This window comes from Salvelinus sp. IW2-2015, linkage group LG10 (assembly GCF_002910315.2).
Source record: "Salvelinus sp. IW2-2015 linkage group LG10, ASM291031v2, whole genome shotgun sequence".
Taxonomy (NCBI): Eukaryota; Metazoa; Chordata; class Actinopteri; order Salmoniformes; family Salmonidae; genus Salvelinus; species Salvelinus sp. IW2-2015.
Window position 1 is genome coordinate 6,943,300 of NC_036850.1, and position 22,828 is coordinate 6,966,127.

General features: G+C 42.8%; 1 protein-coding gene across 10 annotated transcripts in view; it reads left to right on the forward strand.

Moving 5' to 3' along the window:
* Positions 1–22,822, forward strand: part of LOC111969221 (PHD finger protein 21A) — a 50,443-nt gene extending 27,621 nt beyond the window's left edge. For 3 of the 10 annotated variants that reach the window (XM_070445363.1, XM_070445366.1, XM_070445364.1), the window contains 13 exons: positions 10,580–10,753; positions 10,889–11,143; positions 11,519–11,602; positions 12,261–12,581; positions 13,113–13,235; positions 13,646–13,697; positions 13,852–13,931; positions 14,215–14,275; positions 15,436–15,713; positions 16,266–16,421; positions 18,330–18,405; positions 18,504–18,607; positions 18,727–22,822. In XM_070445363.1, the coding sequence (XP_070301464.1) occupies positions 10,580–10,753; positions 10,889–11,143; positions 11,519–11,602; positions 12,261–12,581; positions 13,113–13,235; positions 13,646–13,697; positions 13,852–13,931; positions 14,215–14,275; positions 15,436–15,713; positions 16,266–16,421; positions 18,330–18,405; positions 18,504–18,607; positions 18,727–19,125 (2,163 nt within the window). In that variant the 3' untranslated portion in view covers positions 19,126–22,822. The remainder of the gene's footprint in view (positions 1–10,579; positions 10,754–10,888; positions 11,144–11,518; positions 11,603–12,260; positions 12,582–13,112; positions 13,236–13,645; positions 13,698–13,851; positions 13,932–14,214; positions 14,276–15,435; positions 15,714–16,265; positions 16,422–18,329; positions 18,406–18,503; positions 18,608–18,726) is intronic. The other 7 variants (XM_070445367.1, XM_023995225.1, XM_070445369.1 and 4 more) reach the window with 7 other exon arrangements.
* The last annotated feature ends 6 nt before the right edge of the window (positions 22,823–22,828 follow it).

Here is a 22,828-nt window from a genome sequence, read left to right on the forward strand (position 1 = left end):
GATAGTTTCCGGAATCTACCATATTAATGACCTAAGGCTCGTATTTCTGTGTTTTATTATGTTATAATTAAGTCTATGATTTGATAGAGCAGTCTGACTGAGCGATGGTAGGCAGCAGCAGGCTCGTAAGCATTCATTCAAACAGTACTTTCGTGCGTTTTGCCAGCAGCTCTTCGCAATGCTTCAAGCATTGCGCTGTTTATGACTTCAAGCCTATCAACTCCCGAGATTAGGCTGGTGTAACCGATGTGAAATGGCTAGCTAGTTAGCGGGTTGCGCGCTAATAGCGTTTCAATCGGTGACGTCACTCGCTCTGAGACTTGGAGTAGTTGTTCCCCTTGCTCTGCAAGGGCTGCGGCTTTTGTGGAGTGATGGGTAACGATGCTTCGAGGGTGGCTGTTGTCGATGTGTTCCTGGTTCGAGCCCAGGTAGGAGCGAGGAGAGGGACGGAAGCTATACTGTTACACTGGAAATACTAAAGTGCCTATAAGAACATCCAATAGTCAAAGGTATATGAAATACAAATGGTATAGAGAGAAATAGTCCTATAATTCCTATAATAACTACAACCTAAAACGTCTTACTTGGGAATATTGAAGACTCATGTTAAAAGGAACCACCAGCTTATGTTCTCATGTTCTGAGCAAGGAACTTAAACGTTAGCTTTCTTACATGGCACATATTGCACTTTTACTTTCTTCTCCAACACTTTGTTTTTGCATTATTTAAACCAAATTGAACATGTTTCATTATTTATTTGAGGCTAAATTGATTTTTATTGATGTATTATATTAAGTTAAAATAAGTGTTCATTCAGTATTGTTGTAATTGTCATTATTACAAATACATTTTTAAAAAATTGGACGATTAATCGGTATCGGCTTTTTTTGGTCCTCCAATAATCGGTATCGGCGTTGAAAAATCATAATCGGTCGACCTCTACCCTCAAAACTTTAAAAGCTAATGGGAGAGGAATGCATCTCTATTTCTATCAAATCTCTATCAATGTCTTTTCTCGTTAAACTGAAAAGAATCAGAAAATCCCTATTCCTGAGAAGTGCTGTGGCAGAACGTTGCTAAGTCACTGTTTTGAAAGGAGAGGGAGGGAGGGAGTGTGTGTTTGCCAGAAGGATGTGCTTTAATCCAGCAGCACGGTGCCTCTCTGTGTTAGAATGTCAGCTTCACTCTTCCACACAGATGCCCCCTGGCTCCCTGCACTGTGGTCTGGAGAGGAGACTGTGGCAGGCCAGAGGAGAGCAGGAGAAAGGGAGCAGCCTGGCTGGCTGTCACTGGGAGATTGGGGCCAACTACCATGCTCTCTGGGAGCCGTGTGGGGAGGAGTTTCACTAAGACATGCCCCCGCGCTGTTCCACTGCATGTCTGTCCTGTCTGCCCCCGGAGACCTTAAACTACAATCCGGGATAATCTCCTTGATGCCTGACTAATACAGTGAAAATCAGAAATGAGCCTTATATACTACCTCCTGGGGTGTGCTTTCCTTGGCGTGTTCTTAAAACTAATGACCCCACCTGCAATTCACTGATACTTACATCGCCATCACCATTCTCTCGATAGATTAACATTTGCTCAGGCTGAATAAGTCACCAGGCCAAGGTCTTTGACTCAATTTAAAGATCCTACAAAAACATATTTGAGTGCTATGTGCTTTATAGGACGCTTTGAAGGTGACTACAGACAATGAGCTTGTTAACTATGTGGGTAGATGGATTCTGTTTTCTGTCTCTTGTTTTCTATTCTGTACTGAGAAGGATTTAGAATATGCGTCACACAAGAAATGCTGTAGGTAATTACGAGAGATTATAAATAATTTATTTGGTAAATATTAGAAGAAAATAAACAAATCACCCAATTTGTTAATACTATTAGTTGCTTTATCTATTTCAAAGCAGGTAAAGCCCTGCTCCTGGTGGACTCAGTAAATTGATTTTAGAAATTAAGTTTGTAGATTAAACACACATTCATGGAAATGCTAATCCTTTTTCTGCCCGGGGTGCAGTTTACATTGTTCAGCACTTTGTACTTTGAAAGTAGATTTGTATTCAGTGCCCTGCACTTCCTCCCACCCCACTAGAGCGTATCTGCAGGGAGCAGGGCTGTCTGGATAGAGAAGAGGTTTTATACCTGCTTAACCCACTTTCACAGCGCTCTGTGGCTGACTGAGAGACTGACTGAGTAAAAGAGAGCAGCGCATACCCCATGATGCATGTAGTTGCTGAGTAAATACTTCATTCTGGCGGTGTGTGTGTGTGTGTGTGTGTGTGTGTGTGTGTGTGTGTGTGTGTGTGTGTGTGTGTGTGTGTGTGTGTGTGTGTGTGTGTGTGTGTGTGTGTGTGTGTGTGTGTGTGTGTGTGTGTGTGTGTGTGTGTGTGTGTGTGTGTGTGTGTGTGTGTGTGTGTGTGTGTGTGTGTGTGTGTGTGTGTGTGTGTGTGTGTGTGTGTGTTTGAGGAGACTGTAAAGCTTTTACTGTTTCCTCCCTGGGTTTTAGCTCTAGGTGTGGTGGGCTTGATGGGAGGGGGGGGTAGAGCTAAGTCTGCTGGGTTATGCTTAGCTTAAAGGCTGACAACACGTGAAAGTGCCTCCCGAGGTCAACCTCTAATGTGGCCAGCCATGATTGCATTAATAGTAGTGACACGTATCTACCATGCACGTTTATCGGATGTAATTGATCAATTTCTTTCTTTCTTTTTTTTTACTTAAATGCTTGTGTATGCTTTTAGAGGCCTGATGATAATTACCTAAGCACCCTCTTGTTCAACCTCTCTTTGTCTCCTCTCCTATCTCTAAAATACAAAAAAAGAAGCTGCGTTGTGTTTAACGCTCCCCAGCTAATTGATATTAACGACTACCATTAAAGTACAGCAGCATAGTAAATATCCCAGGATCCCTTACAATGCTTTACAATGACGCCATCCCGAGGTAGCTCTGACTTTAAACTCAGCTTCAGGCTCTTGTGAGAGGAAGATGAAACTGACGGGATGACCAGCTCTTTATCCCTTTTATTTTACCCTCTGTAAGAAATGTTTACTATTGTCAAGCAATAATTGCATAATGTAACTAATAATGTCAAGTAACAATGTAACAGAGTAGATAGAGATGGACGCGGCATGAAATCGCCACAATCTAGTGCAACTGAGGCGGCCTGGCTGCGTTTATTTTTTTTTAAATCACACTCGTACTTACTGTAATATGCATTGGTCACTCTGCCTCCGTGAAGAGCGTTGTCTTGGCAGCGGAGTGTTTGACAGTTAGGGAAATTGACTATCACTTTAACTGTAACGGGTGATAATGAAAGGCACAGGGAAAGGGCAGACGGTGGGAAGGGGTTGTGTGGAGGAGCTACATGATGTCAGGCTAGGACAGGATCCCTGCTCTGACTTTCCTGTCACACTCAACGTCTCATCCTCAATATCAAGTGTCATCTTTCACTCTTTCATGTTCTCAGTATTTTGCCCCACAATCTCTGTCAGTTTGTAGAAATGTGCTCTAGTTTTATGAAAGAAGTGTGAAAATATGACCGTGCCATCATTAGACAGCTGTGGCGTGAAGATAATCTTATAACAATACAGCTCTACCTGACACTTGGTACTTTTGAATTGGCTGCGTGTGCGTAACTGCGTATATATGTGTGTGTCTGTGTATTTATGTGTGGCGATAGGAACTTTTGAGCAGTGAATAATTGTAGCTGACGCGTTGCATCCTCTGGTGTTTATTACTCCCTCACGAATCTTTGCCTCGAAACAAAAGGACGTGGAAGACTCACTCCCTCTAACTCATGGTTTACCAACCCTCTCCTCGGCCCCCCCAGATGTTTTACATTTTAGTTTTAACCCTGATCTGGCACACCTGATTCAATTAGTTAAAGGCTTGATGATTAGTTGACTAATTGAATCAGGTGTGTCCGTAGGGTTAAAACAAGAAATGTGAAACTTCCGGGGGGCTGAGGAGAGGGTTGGGAAACCCTGTGTCCAACTGAGGAAGGCAACAGGAGTCTACTGCAGCGGTAGGCAGTTCTGCAGGCACCTGGAGTTCCGCAGGCACTTCATGGTTTCGATTGAACCGAACCTGGAAGACCAGGCGTGTTGAATTTAGGCAATCACTAAACTGATCAATTAACGGATCAATGATGCCTATTTGGAACAAAATCCGGCAGTACCTGCAACACTCCAGGAACAGGGTTGCCTACCCCTTGCTACTGTGTGTACAGATATCCCAATGTAATCTGTAGTGTGTGTGCGTGCAAGCATGGCAGTATGTGTTACAATTACACACACTGGCTGCAGTATGGAGGCTTTGTATGTGTCATGGATCTCCCCAGATGGAGCGAGAGGGGAGTGTTAATGTGTGTCTGTGATGGGTTTAGTTCTAGCTCCGAGAGATAGCGAGAAGGGAGGGGGAGCGAGAGAGGGAAGACTGTGAGGCAAGCGGTAGTGTGAGAGGAATTTCAATCAAGGGCTCAACATGCTGTTTAAATACCATCAGCACAAAAGGGGAGGGGAGACTGTCGGGGGGGATAAATCCTCACACCTGAGAGGCGGCAGGCAGCCCCAACCCCACCAGACCTCCCTCCACATGGCTGGGAAGCGCCAGATGTGCCGCTCACATTTCATCCTGTTTCAGAGGAAGATAAAAAATGAAAATATAAAAATGAGAGGGAGAGGAAAGCCAGAGTCAGCAGGTCGTAAGCCAATGATGATAGCTGAGTACCAATACACAGGATCTGGCTTTTATGGGAAAAGATACATCTTAGGGAATGTTGATGATTAGTACTGGATGCCATCGTTTATACGTCTGTTTATCTTGAGAAGTTTCTAGTTTTTATGTTTTTATTGTCACATGCACAAGTACAGTGAAATGCCTTTCTTGCTTTCTCTTTCCCATGCAGTAATCTATATCAGTAGTACTATAAAAAAAAAAGTAGAACAAAAACACACAAACAAAATAGAAATAAGAAGAACATAAGTAAGCTATATACCGGGTCAGTACCAATGTAATATTTATAACTCCAAGCTAAATCAAATGTTTGGACTATTTTTTTTTTCTTCTTTGTACCGGGCAAATGAAATCAAGCGCATGTTAGTCATTTAAAAGTATACAGAACAAAAATATAAACGCAACATGTAAAGTGTTGATCCCATGTTTCCTGAGCTGACATAAAATATCCCAGAAATTTGCTATACACACAAAAAGCTTATTTCTCGCAATTGTTTTGCACAAATTTGTTTACATCCCTAGTGAGCATTTCTCCTTTGCCAGTATACTCCATTCACCTGAAAGGTGTGGCATATCAAGAAGCTGATTAAACAGCATGATCATTACACAGGTGCACCTTGTGCTGGGGACAATAAAAGGCCACTCTAAAATGTGCAGTTTTGTCACATAACACAATGCCGCAGATGTCTCAAGTTTTCAGGGAGCGTGCAATTGGCATGCTGACTGCAGGAATGTCCAGCAGAGCTGTTGCCAGGTAATTTAACGTTAATTTCTCTACCAGAATTTAATGTTAATTTCCAACGTCGTATTAGAGAATATGGCAGTATGTCAAACCAGTCTCCTAACCGTAGACAACGTTTAATCACTTCAGCCCAGGACCTCCACATTCGGCTTCTTCACTTGCGGGATTGTCTGAGACCAGCCACCTGGACAGCTGATGAAACTGGAGTATTTCTGTCTGTAATAAAGCCCTTTTGTGGGGAAAACCTCATTCTAATGGGCTGGGCCTAGCTCGTTTATATTTTTGTTCAGTATATATGCCATATGTACAGTATTTGACCCAGGTCTGCTGTACACGGTTTCCATGATATGGCATGATGAGGAGGAGTGGGTCTGAACAGAGTGTAACCCTTCATTCCATCTGTTATATCCCTCCCTTGAGATGAGATGGGGAAATAAAGGAGCTTGTGCTTTTATAAAGTCAACCTCATCTGTGAGTCACTGCTTCCCCTCCCATTTGTATGTCATTTGAAATGACAGCATTCTGTCCTCGTTGACAGGGGGATGGCCATCGGAGGCTGAGTGATGAAGTGCAATTTACCCTCGCCCGTCACTCACGCGGTAGAGATCCCAGTGAGTGATCGACGTGTAGTCGGGGACTCATGACAAAGAGGTCTGACAATGTCACCTAGTGAATGCCTGAATAACGGCAATGCCGATGAAGAAAGGGATTTCTAAAACATGCGCTATGGGTTTTGACACACCCTGAGGAAAGCTCACAGAGGAAACAGCTGATTCTTTGAAGCAAGAGACTAAAGACCATTTAGCAGAGCATTGGTTCAGATTTTTCCCCGGGAGGCATCCTTTGGACTTTCCACCATGTATAATTTGTGAACGACAGACCCTCCCAGAGAAAGAGGGAGGGGGGCCAGTTATAGGGCGCCCTGCTGTGCGTGCTGAGTGAGCACTGGGCCTTTGATTAGCCAACCACTGCTTTGCGCCGTATGTTCAGCAGCCAACTCAGCACTTCAGCAGACACACAGGGCTTTCTGCAAGGCCTCCGAAACACGCCAACAAGCATCTGGAGATGACTCACTTGTGGTTCAAATCTATAACTGGAAAGGAATTGTTGCTATGGTCTCTCAACAAATGATTTTAAGAAAGTACGTTAGACTGTGTGTAAAATTTTGTTATTGTCCAATCCTGTTTTGGTTTTTGAGAGATTCGTGTCTTTTTGACTTTGTATTTATTCATCATTTATCATTTAAGCCTTGACCACATTGTCTGTACATACAACTGATAAACAGTGTCCCCCATCAACAGTGTCCCCCATTGTGCCCTCTGGAGGTCATCTCTGCCTGTGCAGGTTTCTTACCGTGTCTTACTGGGCTGTGTTCCCTCAACAAAAAGCATTCCGTCACTAGGGAGACCCCAAGAGGAAATGTAACTGGCTGATCTACCGTATGCCCAAGGACTTCTGCATAATGAAACTTATCCTGCTGTGAAAATGGTCTCTGAAAAGCTGTCAGCTTGGTCTAGCTATTACTGAGCATCAGATAATATTGAACGGTTATGCTAAAAGATGAGGTACGTTAAAAGGACCTAAGGACAGTAGTTCACATACTGTAGCTGTATGTGGAGTAAGAGAGGTGGAAAATTTGAGGATGATACAAGATGTCTTGCATTAGCCCAAGATGTCCCAAGACCTTAGCGGCTGATAGCTGTTGTCTGATAAGGACAACTGTCAGAATCACGAGGGTGGTCTTTGATGAAACCTGTCTCGCCGTGGCAGCTGTCCTGCTTTGCGTGCTTGTGGTTGTTGTAGAAAGTTATTTGTCCATTGACTCAATGTAGCTGATGGCAATAACAGCAAAGAATGCTTGAATGTGCCCAATTCTTCTTTGCGGAGCACTAAAGGGCAGCTCGTGCATATGCATCAATGACCTTGCCAAATAAAATCTAAAGCGTTACACTGACTTTAAAAAAAAAAATGCAATTAATGTGGAGTCCTTTTACACGATCATCTAATTAGAATTCCCATAATAAGCGGACGGTAAAAAGGCTGGTTTAAAACGAAATCATTAGTTAAACAAAAAGTATAATAGCAATCACTGCATCGGTCCTCAAGGCTTAACAGGAGTGCGCTGAGCAGATTATGAAATTCCAATGTTGAGCCTTCAGTCCTTATTAGTAGTGTTGCACGGTATACCTAAACGTCTGTACTTTTTCGATACTATAACATTTTTTTTTTAAATGGTTCGTTGGACAAAGCCTACGGGAAAAATCAATGCTGTTTTTTTTTAGAGGGATTTTGGATAAACGCTGAAAATAAGATCTGTGGTAAAAGCAGGTTTAGGAGATCTTATACGTGTGGTTATATGAGATAATGTTCATCAGCTAACGTCACTTGTTGTGAATTCTTCACAATTCATGTAATGAACCATATACAGGCTTCACAATTCATGTAATGAACCATATACAGGCTTCACAATTCATGTAATGAACCATATACAGGCTTCACAATTCATGTAATGAACCATATACAGGCTTCACAATTCATGAAAGTCATGCTAACTGACTGCTATTATCTCAAATGTCAGTCAAAACAAGCTCAATAACGCAATGCATGGACACACTGCTATTGCATATGCATTCACCTGTGTTGTGGATAGGCCTAGGCTACATCTTGATTTACGCAGTTTATCAACAGAGATTTACCATCCAAATACATGATTACCATTATGTAGTTAGATTGGTCAAATCAAATTGACTTTATAATTGATTAATTCATGCGCACATGGAAGTCTCTGAATTTTTTTTATGTAAAAACAAAAATGGGGGGGGTGGAAAGCAGCACTGAGTGGTGGAAAGTGCAGCGCCTGTAGCAGTTAAATAGGCCTGATTTTTAAGAGGAGATAAGGGAATGTGAGCAGCATCACCATGTAGAGCTGACAGGACCCTCACCTCAAAACCAATGAAAGATTACATTAGAGGTGTGCAGTGGTGGAACTGTAGACCAGAGGGTTGATGTAGTACATGAATGGAAGGGGGAAGTCACTGGCTAAATACTGATACATCCCCTCTTGTTAAACTAACACACAAACACATGCCATTCACAACAGCACTTCTAAAAAACCTCATGCTTATTGCTCTTCCATTATTAATTCATGTTGCAGTTGCCATGTGGTGTCAGAGTGTTTGTTCACGCATGTCGGGTCTATTTCCAAATAGGCTGTTCCGTATTGTACTACTGCTTGATTTGATCAACAAACATATTCTATTTCAATGAATAGAAAGTAACATGAAGGTTGTTTACCTATTGGGGATCAAATTAAGTTGAAATGGTATTTCAGTGAAATGCTTACTTGAAAGCTCTTTCTTCAACAGTGTAGTATGAATCTAACAATTGTCAATGCCAGTAATATATATACCCCAAAAAAAGAGCATGATCATTACTGTACTAAGTCAGGTAAAAGGTAAGAAAGAATATACATTATTGGGATTTATATTTATTCATTAATGGTTATATTTTCCTTGTAAAGCTACAGTTGGGTGTTTTTACTTGCTCTGACAGAATGTACGTAAACAGTCAGATACCCTCCAAAAAGTTTGTCTCAGCCCGCCCATGGCTGCTGAGAGGACATTGGCTCACTTTTCACTGCAGTGAGTGTGAGTGAATGGACAGAGGTGAACTAGAGCGGTCGGACTCTGTTCTGTCTTATCAGACCGCAGCGGGGGGGGGGGGGGGGGGGGGTGCTTTCAATGCATACGTCAATAGAGTGAATGTGAGGGAAGAATGAACTGCGTCTCATTGTGCTGACTTCATCATATGTGTCCTCTCCTATCTCCTGGCTGGCCTGCGAGGGGCAGTGCCAGTGCCACAGTCAATGCGAACAGTCTGAAGCCAAGCCAATTGGAAACTGATGTGTGTGTGTGTGTGTGTGTGTGTGTGTGCAAGGTTCAGCAATTAGCTGTCTGGGCATAAAAGAAAGCAGGAAATATTATAAACCGCAAAGCATTCTATGAGCCTACCAGATAAGGATTGATGCTCACTGTGTGGGTAAGGTTACAGATAATTGAGAATGTTTGATTTGCTGTGTCAGAACCAGTATAAACCTGTTGGGGGATGGCACAGATGATTTGCCTAGAAGCAGGCTGCTCATAACTGGGGTAGGTGTCCTATGTGCCGTAGCCAGGGGGAATCTGGGACACCTGCCACTTCGCTTGCTGTCAAGCCTTGTGTGTCTTTGTCACAGTGTGTGTAAAACAGTTCCAGGCGGTATTTTATTGGACCAAATTCCAAACTGAATTTCAAGAACTGATTCTGCAGGAGGCTAGAAGGATTGTTCATCCTCATTTACTTTGTATTAATGTTTAGCTGTAGTAGTTGGTTGTGGTTATATACACATATAATACTGAATCTGTGCCTTTTTGCCATAACAAAGGGATAACTAGAAGTCTCCAGGACACTTCCTGGTATTGCCCAGTGAGGGCTACATGTATATCTAACCGAATTTAGGCCTACATGCGTTTGAAAAGAATCCTCATGTCATTTTATTAAGGTCTAGTCAGAATAAAAATGTGGATACATCGTTTTTTGTTCAACTATCAACTGGGTAATGTACACAGTTTGGAATCCACCGTTGCTTTAGTTCAGTGATGTGGCCATTTTTTGGGGGGGTTCGCTGATGTCGTTTATTTTCGGTATAAATTTAACCTGAGGCAGATGCTGTTCTCTTCAGTGTGAATTTAACCTGAAGCAGATGCTGTTCCTCTCTCTTCTCGCTCTTTCTGTTCCCATTTACCTCACCACCTCCCTCTGCCTTAAGCAAAAAGCATTTCTATGACGTTTAAGCAAAAAATGCCTTTATTGCCTATCAAGATACTTTAATTTTTTTATGACTGAGTCAGCAACGAATGGAATTGGGTTTGTATGAGGTAAAGAATAACATTTGACAAGGACAGTTGCTTGTCTCTTTACTTTTGTTTCGTGCTTTTGATATCCTGGTACTGAACAGTTTTGTTTGAGTCATCATTATGTATGTACCTCTCCAGGACAGCACGGTCCATATGAAAACTCCAGAATTCCTTCTGTCGACTTAAATCTGTGTCCTCCGCTGTCTTGCAGAAGAAGGTGGTGGAGCAGCTGAGGAAAGAGCTGCTGGTTAAACAGGATCATCCGGAGGTCCAGGCCCATCAGCAGCCCCAGCACCCAGTGCAGCCTGATGGGAAAGCCTCTGCCCTGCCTAACCTCCACACCCCACCCTCCCTGCCCTCGCCTGACAAACTGAGCACGCCACAGGTACTTGCTCTCACACACACACACACACACACACACACACACACACACGCACACACACACAGCTGTAATAGTAATATGTTGGTATGTGTTGTTGAAGGGTAGCCCCGTATTCAACTTATCTTCTCTCCTGGGCAGAACACGATGACGATCACCCCGGGCATCGCCACTAAGACTCTACCTCTGGTACTGAAAGCTGCCACCGCTACCATGCCTGCTTCCGCCGTGACGCCGCGACCCTCCGTCGCCAAGGTCACAGCCATCAGCAACACGCCCAAGGCCAGCATAGGTCACCCTGACTCACTGAGTGCACCTATCAACCTTCAGACATCCAGCAAGTTGACCCATCAGGGAATGGAGCCGGTTCGGATAGTTTCCAAGAACACTATTGTTGTAAGTATACTGTATGTCCCACATGTCACTCACTCAGCTTCATTGTCTGCACATAAAATGAATTTACACTGAACTGTCCCTGAAGTCCCAATTGTGTTAATAGTATATTTCTGATTTTGTAAACAAACATTTGAAATCACAGGGCACAGGTGGGGTTGCCGTGTTCTTTAGATAAGGAGGACGTATCGGGCTTTTCTGTGTCGCCGCAAGAGTGTCTGCAAATGCAGATTTCACAAGGAATGAGTCGGATCTGGGACCAACTTTTCTTCACTGTGTGACTTGCGCGTTCATGAGTGTGTTCTCATGGTCTATCTCCTTGAGACTGTGTGGTTTTCCGCATTCTCTAACGTGTGTGAACGGATGGTTTCATCGCAGGTGCAGGCCACTGCCCAGCCTATCAAAGTTCCTCAGTTTATCCCTCCGCCTAGACTGACGCCTCGACCTACCTTTCTAACGCAGGTTCGTCCACGTGGATCTCCCCTCCCCTCACCCCGCAGCCTCTCTCCAGTAACACTAACAGGGGGCGTTTAGACTGGATATCAGTCCTAGAATGACCAGCTTCTAAGCTTTTAATTCGTTAGCTATCATCTGACGTCCTATAACGTCAAATGTACTCCATTTGAGGCAGTTTGATTGGATAGCCTACCAGACTACAAGGGTTTTCTATTCAGAGGTCTGAATAGGGATTCTACTGGAGGGGACTGGTGGAGCAAGTTCTTTCTAATTTGTTGTTTGTCTTGTGCCCTTTTGTGACGTGTGTGTGTGTTCCTGCATTCGTATGCTTTTTGTTCAGGACCGAAGGCTTGACCCAAGACCTGTTTCAGTGGCATTTTCGTAACCCCTTGCTTACTACCTGGCTTCACTATCTATGTCAGCAGTGTTGTTCCTTACCACGTGCTTTGGCTGTTCCTTCAATCTACCTGCCCAGGGCCAACCCACCTCCTGCTAACCTTTGTTGTGAATGTGGCATGCCCTCTGTTGTTGCTGCTTTGTGTGTTGATCACAGAGGGTTAATGACAAAGCTGTGTAATTGATATGCACTTTTTCTTACTGTTTAAAAGACATGGGTCCTTACATACTGTATACTCACTATCCTCCTGTCTATATTGTGGACCAGGTCCGACCTAAACCAGCCACGCCTACGCCCACTTCCACGGTACCCATCGCCCCTGCGCCCCCTCCTCCCATGCTGGCTGCCCCTCAGCTCCTCCAGCGGCCTGTCATGTTGACCACCAAGCTGACCTCCACCTCACTGGCCTCCACCACCGGGCCCATCCACCAGGTACGCGTTGTAAACGGCCAGCCCTGCGCCAGCATCACCAAGACCCTGCCATCTGCCCAGCTGACTGGCATCGTCATCACCTCGCCAGCCACCATTATGGCCACCCTGGCAACTCATCAGACCCTTCAGATCAGAAGCCTCAGCCCTGACACCAAGGTGAGAGGAGGGGGAACAAAGAGGGGGCGGGCAAACTTGATTTGTTTAAATTACACTCTTCTCCGTGGACCCAATCAAATGAAATCTATTAGCTTCCAGATAATATTTTCAGTAGGGCCGTCGGTAGTAGAATTACCATTTTCATTGCTGTTAAACCAAGAAGCACCCAGCTGTTAGCCTGGCTCTTTTGTGTTCATCACAGGCTTCTTACTTAACTCAATTTGGTCGGCATAGACACCCTGCTTTGTTGATGTGCATGGCTAGGTACTTGAGCGGCTGCCACAACTCTATTCCAGAGAGTGAGTTCGTAGATACACTGAATATTGGAAGACCTCCCAATAACATTCACGAATGGAGAGTCCTCCACCTACATAAGCCAGGTGCTCACCACCCTCTGTCCTGGTTTGCTGTGTGTGAAAATGTGTGTTTTTCCTCGTTGAGAGCGGTCTCTCATGAAGGGGCGTCACATCCACCGTGGAGGGACTGTGACTCTTGTTGTGTGCGGCTAACTCTGTTACTTCCGCCCTCCAGACTGTTAAAGCTCGGGGTGTTACAGAGCCGAAGACATCGGTCAGTGCGCCCTCCTCCCCTTCACACACCGCTAGAAGCACCCCTCCACCCCTGCTGCGGAACAAGAGAGAGGACAACCCCCAGGTGGGCCTATACTCTATACACAGATGCAATGAAAACAAGAAAATAAATGTACAGTACCAGTCAAAAGTTTGGACACACCTACTCATTCAAGGGTTTTTCTTTATTTTTACTATTTTCTACATTGTGGAATAATAGTGTAGACGTCAAAACTATGAAATAACACATATGGAATCATGCAGTAACCCCCCCAAAAAAATTTAAACAAAGTAGCCACCCTTTGCCTTGATGACAGCTTTGTGCACACTCTTGGCATTCTCTCAACCAGTGTATTCTACAATGTAAAAATAAAGAAAAACCCTGAGTAGGCGTGTCTAAACTTTTGACTGGTACTGTATATGGTCAGCTTTGTGGGTCAATCTTGTTTTCTGACACGTTTGACTGAACATTTGACTTCTTGTTCTCTCCCACAGAAACGTGCTTTCATGGTGTCCTTGGGACTGGTTACATATGACCATCTGGAAGGTTGGAAGACCCAAATGGATATTTTATAGCACCCCCCCCCCCCACCCTATTCTGTATACGTTTTTACAATAATGTCTGCGCCTGCATGAAGACAATTTAACATCAGATATGTCCGATGTGTTCTACTGACCTGGTCTATTCTATACCTGTGTAGAGATCCAGAGTCGGAGGCAGGAGCGCAAGAGGAGAACAACAGCAAACCCAGTATACAGTGGAGCAGTGTTTGAGCCTGAGGTACAGTGTATAGGCCACTAACGTTGCTATTATTATGGCATTATGATGATACTGTCAGGGTTGGTCTTAATTCCATTTCAATTCCAGTCAGTTCAGGAAGTACATTGAAATTCCAATTCTCTTCAATGGTTAAAAATGTGGAATTGGAATACTTTCTGAATTGACTGGAATTGAAATGGAACCGACCCCAACTCTGGATACTGTACCTGTTCTAGGTTGTACCTGTTCTAGGTCTGCTGTGAGAGAACCAAACCTAAGTAGTAAACACAACCTATATTTACAGCGTAAGAAGAACGGCGTCACATACCTGAACACTCCTCTACACCAAGGCACCAGGAAGAGAGGTCAGTATGAATCCCCTGTCAGGTGATGGAAACGTCTAGCTACTCAGGGTTGTGTGGAGTGTCCCACCTTGTAACCTTGTTAACACAATGTCAATTGGACCGCACCCCTGCTCTCCCAGACACCAGGAGGAAGTCTATGCTGTCATATCTCGTACAACTGTGGAGACCAGTATTCATCGTTTTGTTGTACTGTCATACTGCCCCGTCACAGACTTACTGTAGGAGCTCTTTTGGTTGTGCTATCATGCTAGTGCAATAGAGCTGACTCTTTCCTTGCACTTCCTGCTTTTAATGCCACTTGACTCTGTGCTTTTGCCCTGTCTGTAATTCGTGCTACTTAACCAGCTCTCTTTGCCCTCTCAGTAAGATGCCTTCCCACCCTGCTCTGAATGTATTGTTGAGGATGGCTTCACAGCTCTGTACTGTATGTGCTCACCCCAGGACTCCACCAAGCAAAACCCCATGTGGATTTCAGCCCTGTCGCTGTCTGAACGCTATGTGTATGGCATTAGCCTGGGTACCAGTCTGAGTTAGCATTCCACTCCTTGCCACTCTTTCTCATGTTTAGCATTACACGGAGTATATGTAGTGGAATGTTAACAAAACAGGTTTGTGGATTTCAGGCTAGTATGGCATGCCAAGTCAGATCTCACTGCTAATTTGTTTGTAACAGACTTAAGAGGCCTGTTATGTGACAGGTTTAGTGGTACATTGCGGTTTTGTGAGTAGAAAATGTAGGAGTATTGATCCTCATATGAACCAAGCATTTGCTTCCCACGTTCTGACTGACAATGTTGAATGTAGCTGTATTTGACCTATTGTTTCAAATAGTACATTGAAATAATGTTGATAATAGCTGACATAATTAGATTTGACATTTGTTTCAACAATGTTCTGCTCTGCGGGTCGATACGATGTGGCTTATATCTTGCTTTGACCTGCTTTGTTCTCGGAACCACTGTCTAATTAACTGTCAGCTTTTTGTTCTCCGAACTACTGTCTAATTAACTGTCAGCTTTTTGTTCTCCGAACTACTGTCTAATTAACTGTCAGCTTTGCCCAGCTCACCCTTCCTCTTGACCCAACTTCATGTTGTTCCCCCTCGCTGTGTACTAACGCTTCTGTCTGTGCTCCTCCTCTTCCTCTTCCTTATGCGCTAGCCAATGAGGACCCCTTGTCACAGGTATGTCATGAGAATGTTTTTTTATTTTGTTCTCCCATTTTCCTTTCTTTTGTTTTTGTTTTGTTTTGTCGTGTCTCATCTCACCCAGGTCGCCCACCCAAATACAGCAGTGTTCCTGAGCTGGGTCTTCACACCCCAACATCCCCCACCAGCAGTCATTCCGCCTCCCCGGCCCACCACCGGTCAGAGAGGGGGGGCTCTCACTTCCCCGTCCACCCCCACACCCTCCCTCTGCCTAGACCCAGCTCCGGGGATGTAAGTAGCTGATGAAGAGCCCACTGCACCTACCAGGACTAGAGGAAGCCTCCCCCCAAATACCCCCCTCAGTGGTATCTYCCTGAGGCCCTATGGTTTCAGGACAGACCACCCCTCCTTACAACATGAAACCTTCCACATCCATTCACTTTTACACCCTACATGCCATTACATCCATCATTCATTTATGTGTGACAATCTATGTGTGTCCTGGTGTCCATAACCGTACAAAGTGAAAAGTCCCTCACTCCTTTGGCTGAGGATGTTTGGATCAACGCATCGCACGTCATTGCTGTTGACAGTGGTGTTTGGGGTTTGGTAGGGTACCGTGACCAGCAACATTACTCGCGGTCATCCAGTGAAAACTGGTTCGTGTGAACAACACCCAGTGCCCACAAACACAATTACAATGTGAACAGTTTGAGAGCACAGTCAGATTGGGCAGGTGTCATTCAGTGAAGTTCGACTCCCTTTCCTCTAGTACCACATATCCAGGTATGATCGGTTGGGCGTAGTGGCCACAATACTGATTGATGCAATTCTTCCTGACAGGGAGACATCCATGAGGACTTCTGCACTGTGTGCAGGCGCAGTGGTCAGTTGCTCATGTGTGACACATGTGCACGTGTTTACCATCTGGACTGCCTCGCTCCACCCTTGAAAACCATTCCCAGGGGCATGTGGATCTGCCCCAAATGTCACGACCAGGTAACAGCAGCATCTGTCCCTGCAGTCTCAGCCACTTAGAAGCTCCCCCAGCAGTTCCCAGGCCGGTTGTAAACTAAATGCAGCTAATACAAGCTCCAGCTGAGCCACAGCCACCCCTGTTTATTCAAGCCAGTTTGTAAGAGTGAGATATTAGAAGGTGAAACCTCAGTGAGAACCACTCATGCCACCTTGTCCTAGTGCTCTCAGGAATCTCAGAGCTTGTCTTAGTGTAGGGGGTCTGAGCAATAAGACTGTTTCCTAGCTTTGTATGTTCTCCAAACAAAGTTTTTGAACAGGCATGAGAAAGCGCCATGCATTTCACTTCATTAATTGTTCAAAATGCTTCTTGCACTGTCATCTTGTTACCTTTTAATTTTTTTTCTTGTCCGTCTGGTCTCTGAAAGATGTGTGCACTTTATGTGAAAGTGCTCCAAAGTGCTCCAAGGGGGCCCTGTATGTGTCCCTGGGCTTTTGGTAGCTTGGTTGAAAGGGAAGACGTGTTATATTGATATCCCTCTGTGCAATGTCTCCATAACATACAGTATGATAACCTACAGTAACCAATAATCATTTGATTCACGGCCTTGTCTCTCTGTCCTAAAATCCTTGACAACAGCGTTCCGAGCCATGATTGTGTAAACATCTAAAAGTGGACGAAGAATTCAGGCAATTTCAACTAAATAATACGTTGCGGCCCGGAATTGTTGACACCCTTGATAAAGATGAGCAATAATAACTGTATAAATAAGATAATTCAAATACCGAGCTATATTTTATGCAATTTTTTGCGGGGAAAGTATATTATTTTAAACTAATACAATTGTTTCGAAAAAGATTTGGATTAACAAGTAATAATGTTTTTTCTCAAAAGTAGTCATCAAAATTATTGACACCCATAAATACTCAAAATACTAGAATTAAAGTAGTCAAAAGGTTAGCATTTGGTCCCATATTCATAGCACACTACATTAAGCTTGTTTATTAGTTTAAAAAAAAAACATTTTAATTTCATCTTTATTTAACTAGGCAAGTGACTACAAACTTGTTGGTTGCATTTGCAGTTCATTTGGTTGTTTCAGATTATTTTGTGCCAAATACAAATGAATGGTAATTAATGTATTGGATCATTTTAGAGTCACTTTTATTGCAAATAACAATCTAATATGTTTCTAAGCGCTTGTACATTTAATGTGGATGGTACTGTGAATAATGAGTGCTAAAGTTACAGAGGGCCAGAGATCATACCCTGAAGAGATGCTAACCTCTCACCGTTACCAATAACAGGGGAGGTTAGCATGTGTTGGGGGTATGATCTTTGACCCTCTGTAACTTTTTCACTCATCATTATTCACAATTAATTCAGGATTATCCGTAATCATGGTAGCATCCACATTCATGTAGAAGTGTTTAGAAACATATTTTATTCTTATTTACAATCAAAGTGACTAGATACATTTATTTACCAGTCATTTCTATTGGGRACAAAATAATCTGAAACAACCAAAACTAACGTTAACTGCAAATGCATCCGACAAGTTTGTAGAATCACATGTGCTAGTAATATGGGACCAAATACTAAACCTTTTGACTACTTCCTTTATAAGAATCTGTAGGAGTGTCAATCATTTTGAACGCTACCTTTTTTGAGAGAAGAAAGTATAACTTGTTAAACAGAAATCTCTTTCTCTAAACAATTATATTCGTATAATATAATTTCCCAATTTTGGGGGGAGCATACAATATATAGCTCAGTATTTGAATTATATTGTATTTCTCCGCTCGCTTATCTCCACCAAAAAGTGACTGAAACATAATGGATGGTTGAATGGTTATTCAAACATTAAAAAAAGAAGCAGAACTAAGCCTATTGTTGACATGGATTCAATTGTTTCCTCTTTTCTTCTTTAGATTTTGATGAAAGATGAGGCAATCCCATGGCCTGGAACCCTCGCTATTGTTCATTCCTACATTGCATATAAAGCAGGTACAGAAGAAGCCAGATATAAAAAGAGCTACCTCCAAATTTAATTTGTGTTCATCTAATTAGCACTTAAATGTTGACTGCAATGGTTTATCTGACAGCTAAAGAGGAGGAGAAGCAGAAACTGGTGAAGTGGAGCTTGGAACTGAAGCAGGACAGAGAACARCTAGAACAAAGGGTCAAACAGCTGAGCCAATCCATAACRGTAAGCATYACACTGCATGACAYTGAGGCTAACCCTGAAGGCATGTGAAGTCATCTCAGAAACAGCACATGAACTGGATGGTTAATTACTAATGAGTCTGTCCCTATTTCTCTCTAAAGAAATGCATGGAGAACAAGAACACTATCCTGGCCCGTCAGAGGGACATGCACAACTCCCTGGAGAAGGTCAAGGGCCTGGTGCGTCTCATTCAGGGCATCAACTTCTGCCCATCCCCTGAGGCCTCACCGCCAGCGCTCCAGACCAGCATGACAAATGGAGGAGCAGACTGTGCCAGTGCTGACCACACGGACGACACAAGTCCTGAGGAGCACAAGAACATGACTAACAATAGCAGCGACGACCTGAACAACAACGCGGACAGGGCGACCGAGGAGGAAGAGAAGAAAGAGGAAGTTAAAGAGATTGACAACCTCAACAGCAGCAGCCTTGGCAAAACCTTTGAGCCTCCCCAGACTATAGCACCGGCCCTTGTGGATATAGCAGAGGGGGTCAAATAACACCCACCCACCCAGTCCAGGGACAGGAACCCCCAAAGAGAGGGAAAGAAAAAGATAAAGCACCCCACGAAGTTGCCCAAAGTTGCCAATCGATTAACACACACCGACATATATATTTTTGGGGGTCGTTGTTATTGTAGTTGTGTATTATTGGATTGTCCGAGAGGACATTATGATTATCAGACCGAGAAATGGAAAGGTACGAAGGAGGGTGACTTATGTACCAGTGGTATGCCAATCGAGTTCAAGGATTATTATTCAAGTCTGACGACATTGACGCTCTTACTCATAATAAGGATATTGTTAATAGTAATAAACATCACACCAATGTGTGCCTCCAATAGTCGCCATGGCGCCTCTTTGTGGGGATGGTTTCTTAGGGTGTCTTAGTCTGCAGCTTCAGGGGAGATGGATCCGAGATGTCCAAAGACGAGACCTGCCCGCTCGCCTGAAGATCCACCACCTACACCACACCAGAAACAATTGGATCAACCAAAACACCATAACAGCCATTTGGAATTTATAAACTACCAGGGGACGAGGTTTTTGTTTGCTGCAGTATTTGTCAACAGTTTTGAAAATCACTGAAGTATTGCCTGAGGGATATGATTAGTCCCAAATCTCACTTTTTGTCTTACAGGAGCTCCAGCTCACCTCCATCCATCTATCCCACCTGCCCCATTACGATCACCAACAACTCCTGACAATACAGCTTAAAGTAACATCGCAGGACAGATGATGGATCAACATAGGTCAGCCTGACGTTCATGTTGTGTCCACTGTCACCTCAGTGCTGCCCAACAGACAGCCAGACGGACCGGCTACAGTGGGAGGAGCCCAGGATTCAGCTTACGGTCTGTGGTCTTCAGCAGCATCACATGGACTCATTGCAGGCTTCATTGACAATGAAGATGTTTTTCTTTTCGAGGTCACCTTATCATGACTTGTCTTGCGTTATCCATTGTTGCTGAACCTAGCATTCCTTTTTATTATTTTGAGAATATGATTGACCAATTTGTTGATTGATACGTTCAGAGACATAGACAGAAAGCTGCCGCATCAATAATCCATGTGAATGCAGCTCTAGGCCTGCACGGGGACTTAGCAACTATCAGTTCAGATATTGTCTGACAGGTTTTTTGTGTCCGTTTGTCACGCCCCTGGGATCTGTTGCTAAAGGAAACTAACAATTTATTCTGGGGGAATCTGTTTATATTCAGGTCTTCCTAGTTTTCGRACATCAAGATATGCTTCTTCAAAAGTGCTTTTCTGTTTCGCATTACTTTGGTTTCTTATAAAATATATTAGAACTGGAAAAAACGATGTAAATACTTATTTTTTATTTTTTTTAGATGTTCCTTGCAATTGAATTATTATTCAATATGCTGAATTCATAACTGCCAAATGCTATTGTATCCAAATACAGCAGGGAAACAGTCCTATTTTCTTATATAATGTTTTTAAGGTTTCAATTAGGAGTCCCCATAGATAGGCACAAATTTAGCATGGCAGTTACATACATACATACAAAAGAGAGCGTGGCAATGACATTGTTTTCCGAATGTTGTTTGGAAAAACTGTCAGGAACGCTATAGGAAAAGCACAAACTTGTTGGCAAAAAAGAACTGGAACCGAACCACATACCCTCATCCTGCCATAAACATGTCTAAAGTAAATAAGAACATTTGAATGATTATATTTTACACCACCACACTGACAAGTCACTTTTCATTTTACACTTTTGTACAGTATGTGTAGCTTTTGTTTATAACCTGCCGTTTTACATGTTTTAAGTCCTTAGAGTTGCAATGCAATGTAGATATATTAGTTGTGAAACACTTGAGAAATTAGGGACGTTAAATGGAAATGAAGGAGTAGGTTGCCAGTAAACATATCACACATCATCACAGGGCCTACTTGCTGTACTACACCGTACGGTATGGGTTCCCCTGGGGGTGCCTTTCCTAGAGAGTTTGAAGGCTTTTACAGGGCTCTATATATTTCCTCTGACATGAAATGCACCCAAACTATGGCAATGTTTTGTTTCAAAATTGAAAAAAATCATAATAATAATGCAATTAACTGGAAAGCACAAGAGAAGATGCAAATCGTTTTTTAATCTATAGCCAGATCAAAAGGAAAGCATTAGTTAAAGAATAAGTGATGGCCCAGTCCAGTGTCTTGTGTTGAGGCCACTCTTCCTTTTGGCCTGCGGTACTTGCCATTGTATAGCAATTGCCTTAAGAAAATGTTGCGCCTCGTGAACAAACTGTTCGGTGTATTGTTGGTCTTGTTTTGAGTGTCACAAAAAAATTCAATGAATTGTGGAAATATTGTCTATTTGTGATGAACCACTTCAGGAAATCTACTTCTCTTTGCACAGAACTGAGATGATAGGCTAAAATGGGAACCTATTGTATTTACAAGGGGTCAGTTGCTCTGAGTCATCACGTAAGAGAGTTCTGATTAGTTTTGACTTGACTTGCCAGTGTATGAAAAATAAGGATTGTGATTTGAACTACTATTTGAGTTGTCCCTCCACCAAGTCCCTCAAATACAAGCAATTAGCAAATATTATAATGCACCTTTTGGTTGAATACTCGACAGTGTTAAATCCTTTAGTTCTCTCCTGACTTGCCATCTTCACAGGCCAAGATGAAAATGATAAAAGTGGCAGCAATGACACATACTTACCATGAAAATGTATAATTGGGGCCAGATTTCTTTCAGAATATTGTTAAATAATTGACATATTCTTCATCTTATCTTTATAATCCTTTTGATGTGTTTTTATTGGACCTTTTTGGTGCAGAAGCTTAGAAAATGTGGCTCTCAGTGCCTCTAATGCAATAGAAATAATAAGGATCTCAGCAAATACACTCCCCCATCTGTGCTCAGCATGATGAGCCCAACAACAAAACTACAGCTGTCAAAACCTCAACAAACCTATGCCTACATATGCAAATTGATTGTATGGACATGATTATACTTATAAAAACATTCCTACTTTTCATATATAGAACTGAATTTCACCTTTCCAACCTTGTTAACACTTTACTTTAAGGTGCCTTTCATAAAATATTCATAAGTCGTTTATAATCTGTTATTTAGTAGTTTGCAAATTTTAGTTTATAACCCATTATAACGAATAAGTAACAAAAAGTAACCAGGTGTATAGGCTACCTTAATGTAAAGTGTTACAGCAGTATATTGAAAGCTACAGCTGTACCATTAAATGTTTAATGTACTGTATACGTACCCCAATGACTCATGTAGGAATTGAAATGTCCCTCTCAATTAGTGACTTTTATTGGATCATAACTTTGAAGGCAAAGTGCTGAATATTATGGACGTAATTGTTTTTATTTTCTGACTTAGGGAGGAGGATGTGGTATGGCCAACTCAAATATTGTGTAGTGCTTTGTGCTGTGAAAGAAAGTAAATGTCATGTTGTGGTTAAAAAAAAATGGAAACAAAGTTAATATCCAAAGAATGATTTTAAAGCCTTTTTTATTTCCATTTATGATCTACACCAGCTAAATAATATTCACAACGAGAGCAACCAATTAGGAAACCAATATTGATTCGATTCTTCATCTCTGCATATCTTGATTAGTTCTGAAAACAGTTGTTCTCATGCTATATCATGTCACATCTGTGGCCTTCAAGTGTTTTAGTTGCATTTCATTTCCATCAATATGGA